Raw genomic sequence first — 1,653 nt, forward strand, 5'->3', positions numbered from 1 at the left:
ACGCACGCACGCACGCACGCACGCACACACGCACACACACGAACGCACGCACGCACGTACATATACTCGTACATGGATGAGAGAGCGGTCGTGCGTGCTCGATCTTTCTAACACGTAAACACAAGGAAACTTCCACTAATTATCCCAGCGTGACGAGAGAACAGGTTGACGGTATAGCGAGGCACATGCGCAGCCTCCTAATGCTTCCAATTAACACATCCTAGTATTGCCGCATCTCTTACTCGCAAGTCGGCAACGTTGATCATATGAGTCCGCCAGGGGGCGTGTGTTGTCGCCTAACCCGCAGCCCTGCCCATGCGTTTCGTCACAGGCTTGTACGTAGCTGGTCGCGTCGGCACGAGTGCCCGTATGTCGCACCGAACGCTAGAATCGGGAGTTTTGCTAATAACGCAGGTGCTTACGGGCGCACTACTACTCAACTACAACTCGTACGGCTCAGCCTACCGTAGGTCGCTAAAGGTTCGCTCTCTTTTCGCTTTATTGCAGCAATGCTCCGAACACAGCGTTTCCAACAAGAAGTTTCGCACTTTTGCGCGGACGCTGCCGCCTGGATCCACTGTCGCCAACTCCGTGTTCGCATTTCTCAATCAGTGGAATTGGAGGAAGATTCGAATTATCAGCTCTCCTAGGTATGCTCAACACTCGGAGCCGTGTGCATTCATGTGCACGTCACGTGGTACCGCATGTTTATTTCACTGGAGATTTAAGAAGCTGACGCTGCAGTTCGTTGCTTAAATTATTTAAAGTAGATACTTAGTTGGTTGGTCAGTCAGCCAGTCAGTCGGCGTGTATTGAAGCAGCTAATGTTCAAACCCAACACTATATATTCTATAAAAAATAACATCGATAGCCACAAAATACCAATCAGTAACAGATTTAATTAGCTGTGGATTTTCGTTATGAGTGTTTAACACCTAGCTCGCGCATGGTAAAAGAACTAGTTGTGGTGCATTGCATCGCATTCCCCCCATCAGTAATATAAACTTTGACACGAAGGTTAAATAGCTCAGCGTACGCACTATTCAATCGAGAAGTCGTCACGGTAGAATCTTGTCGTCCCACTGGGGTTATATTTGATGCAACTGCAGATATTTTATAGCCCCACTCACACGTACGCACGCACACAAGCAATGGTGACATTTCATCCAAAAAAAATGTCACATTTGTGAACGGTTGCAACACCTTCTAAACGCACTAACACATAAAAAATTATCTGTTGACCTTGTCATTTATTTTGTTGCTTGGTCGGCAGGTTTTCAAAGACGGTGGAGACGATGCAGTTGTTATCTAAGCAGCACGATGTGACTATTCTGGGAGAGGAGACGATTAACGACATCCATTCTACCAGGGATGATGTGCTCATCAAGGAAATAGTCAGCAGAACTGCGTTTCAAACAAGAGGTGTGCATCTTTCAAGTTATAGACAATGTGCCTCGTCATGCAATAACTACTATTCTCTCCAACTGTTGCTACCTCCCACCCAACTGTTGCTACCTCCCATTCAACTGTTGCTACCTCCCATCCAACTGTTGCTACCTTCCACCCAACTGTTGCTACCTCCCATCCAACTGTTGCTACATCCCATCCAACTGTTGCTACATCCCATCCAACTGTTGCTACCTCCCATCCAAC

General features: G+C 47.2%; 1 protein-coding gene across 1 annotated transcript in view; it reads left to right on the forward strand.

Moving 5' to 3' along the window:
• The first annotated feature begins 513 nt into the window (after positions 1–513).
• The window catches only part of LOC106814414 (guanylate cyclase 32E-like), a 46,676-nt gene continuing 45,536 nt past the window's right edge, over positions 514–1,653 (forward strand). Inside the window, exons 1-2 of the mRNA XM_014818730.1 lie at positions 514–650; positions 1,274–1,422. Of these exons, the coding sequence (XP_014674216.1) occupies positions 1,296–1,422 (127 nt within the window). The 5' untranslated portion in view covers positions 514–650; positions 1,274–1,295. The remainder of the gene's footprint in view (positions 651–1,273; positions 1,423–1,653) is intronic.

This window comes from Priapulus caudatus, unplaced genomic scaffold (assembly GCF_000485595.1).
Source record: "Priapulus caudatus unplaced genomic scaffold, Priapulus_caudatus-5.0.1 Scaffold922, whole genome shotgun sequence".
Taxonomy (NCBI): Eukaryota; Metazoa; Priapulida; class Priapulimorpha; order Priapulimorphida; family Priapulidae; genus Priapulus; species Priapulus caudatus.